The following is a 2,942-nucleotide window of genomic DNA, read 5'->3' on the forward strand; positions in this document are numbered from 1 at the left end:
AGTAGAAAACTTACTACCACGATCACTTGGCAGCTTCGAGTCCACGACCTACTTCTTTCTCAGATCCACAGTATCCACAATTATACCACTTGTTTTTCTTTAAGCTCTTTATGCAGCAACTGAAATGATCACCAAACTCTTAACATCAATCTTGATCTTGATAATCCTAAGTGTGTATGAAGGCAAATACCTCTAGATCTCACAAAAGATTCACACACACAACATAAACAACAACCTCAAAACGTGGCTATAGTTTTTCCTTTTATACTTAAGGCAAAACATAAAACTCTACACGTCATATGAGTTTGGGTTGAGTTGGAAAATTCTGCACAAAAACATTCTGCACGAGCTTCAATCGATTAAGTCTAATTTTCTATCGATTGAGCTTTGCAAAAATTAAATAGTAATTTTCTGCAATTACTTGATTCCAACTTTACATATATATCACTTTGAGCAGCCTAAATCTAGATTAAACGTTTTGAATATAGTTTGCTAACATATACAAATTGAAATTCTAATATATTAGTTCCTAATTTCTTAGAACCCAACAAGATCGATACAACTTTACACACAAACTGAATCCTATCTAACGTAACAATTCCAAAGCTTGTGCAGTAATACAATACCGTCCATCAAATATAGTTTATTGCACATGTAGATTAAACTGCACTGTAATAAGGTGTGATCATCTATTATAATCATACACTAACAGGAAATGGACAAGTATACTTAAAAACTTTTTTGGTTTTTCAAAGCTGGCAGTAGCTCGAAATTTGTTTTAGCCAAGAATGTATGAAGCAATGACATTTTGCGACACCACTACAAAATGCTGGCCCAAGGGTTTTTTTTGGTCAAACAGGAAATAATCAAACCATAACATAAAACTAGAACATGTGCCTTGGTCAAAGTGAACAACCCATGCCACTGCCATGCATGCGTGGTGTAATAGAATATAGAAGACAGATAGGAGGATAACATTGTACTTTCGCCCAAGCGGAAGAACATAGTACATTTAAGAGCAAAGTTGACTACCAAGCAATTTAATTAAAGAGCTATCTATTGCATGTGGTCGGTTAAGTTATAGGGGAAGATCTAGAAAGCTTAAGGACCCAAAAATGGAGTCAACATCATCATCATCAGCAGCAGCTAAGGACGTCAACAAAGAAACAGTTGTGTACTCTGCCTACAATCCATGCCATGTTCTTGAAGAAGCTCTAAGGGCTATTTTGAAGTGTTTGGGTGTTGATACTAAAGAACAAGAGGAATCTTCAAGTTCAGACCAAAAAGATGAGAACATCAATGGAACAAATACCCAAGACCCTTCTTCAACCACTGAAGAGGTTTCAGAAATTCCCTCATCAACGGACCCTGATCCTCCATCTTCAACAACAGACCCTGAAGCTGATCCTCCTTCAAGCACAGCAACCACTGTAAGTCTCTCTCTCTCTCTCTCTCTCTCTCTCTCTCTCCCTCTCTTCTCTTTCTTTTCAGGGGCTTTAATTGTTTCAAATCTAATAGTATTCACACTCTTTCACATGTAAAATTTAGATTCTTGGTGTGAAAGTGTAAACAATTTTATATGAAACATCTCACATAATTAAGAGACTGTAAAATAATAAGAATAAAAACTGTTACAGACACCCTATTAAATACTCAATTTTTTATATTTAAATCCTATTTTCAACTTACGATTTTAATTAAAAAAATTAAGTGTAACTTAGTGTGGGTAACAAACACTATCCAAACAATAATTAGCCTTTATTTTAAGAATATTGGTTTAATGTGTCTGTATGTGCAGGAAGTTGCAGCGAGTACAATTGCTGTGAGAGCGCCTCCAAGGCCACCATTAAGCACTGGGAGTGGTCCTCAAATTAATTAGGTTATGTTCTCCCCTCAACGTAACCTTCTTAATTTAAAAGATCGATCTGTGGGTCAAAAAGCTAGCTAGAATCTACAATGGCTACCTCCATTATTTCTCTTTATGTTTGCTTTGAATTTCCCTTTATTTGGCTTTGCTTATGTAAGATAGAGAGTGAAAAAGAGACACAGTAAGTAAAAATGTAGGAGCTGCCATCCATGGTTGTATGCATGGCTTGCAAATCTGAAACCAATAGCAAATGAATTATGTTGATTATGTAATTCTTAGTACTTGCGTTGAGATATATACTCAATAGATCTGTCATCTACGCTTGTATTGTAACTGACTAAAAACAATCCGGAAGAAATTAATTATACTAATTAAGGTTTACAACATCTTGATAGACTTGAAGCTTTTCACTGTTAAACAGTTAAAAAAAATTGCAACTAATTCTCTAATTAAAAAAGGTTGATTACTCTAATTTAAGATTTAGAGAAATATTACCAAGTCTGTTTGTTTCTACGTTAGCATTTTCTAGAAAATAAATAATTTTTCAAAAATATTTTCTAAAAAAATTATTTCATTTTCTTATATTTAGTAGCATTTTTAAAATGAGATGAAAAACTATAATTTTACTTTCCTTATTTAGTTTGGTGTGAAATAGAATAATTTTCTAAAATTTTTTAGTGAAAAATAACACTATTTCACACAAACTAAATAAAAGAAGTTAAGAAATAGTTTTCTTTTGTTTATATATATATATATATATATATATATATATATATATATATATATATATGAGATTCTAATATGTAAGGATGTGTTCCCTTCCAATCTCAACATGTCATATTATTTTATTACATATTTAAGAATAAACACACTCAATAAATTTTAATACCCATATATAAATCCAATCAAATTAAGAGTTTAGTGAGATATTATTAGGTGTGGTAGGATGTATTGAATTTAAGTAAAATGTTGATGTGAAAGTCTCTTATTAGATAGTGTAAAACATGAGTTTTAGACCCAATCTTTATCAAATTCGGACTATATATATAGGCGAAAATTGGCAAATGCCCATTTC

At 32.2% G+C, this 2,942-nt stretch overlaps 1 protein-coding gene across 1 annotated transcript; it reads left to right on the forward strand.

Annotated features, from left to right (window-relative positions):
- The first annotated feature begins 1,048 nt into the window (after positions 1 to 1,048).
- Positions 1,049 to 2,143, forward strand: LOC142622562 (uncharacterized). The gene is made up of 2 exons (XM_075796055.1): positions 1,049 to 1,430; positions 1,799 to 2,143. Exons 1-2 carry the CDS (start codon positions 1,116 to 1,118, stop codon positions 1,877 to 1,879), a joined length of 396 nt encoding a protein of 131 aa, XP_075652170.1. The 5' UTR covers positions 1,049 to 1,115; the 3' UTR covers positions 1,880 to 2,143.
- Positions 2,144 to 2,942: the final 799 nt, after the last annotated feature.

Source organism: Castanea sativa, chromosome 1 (assembly GCF_040712315.1).
Source record: "Castanea sativa cultivar Marrone di Chiusa Pesio chromosome 1, ASM4071231v1".
In the NCBI taxonomy this organism is placed as follows: Eukaryota; Viridiplantae; Streptophyta; class Magnoliopsida; order Fagales; family Fagaceae; genus Castanea; species Castanea sativa.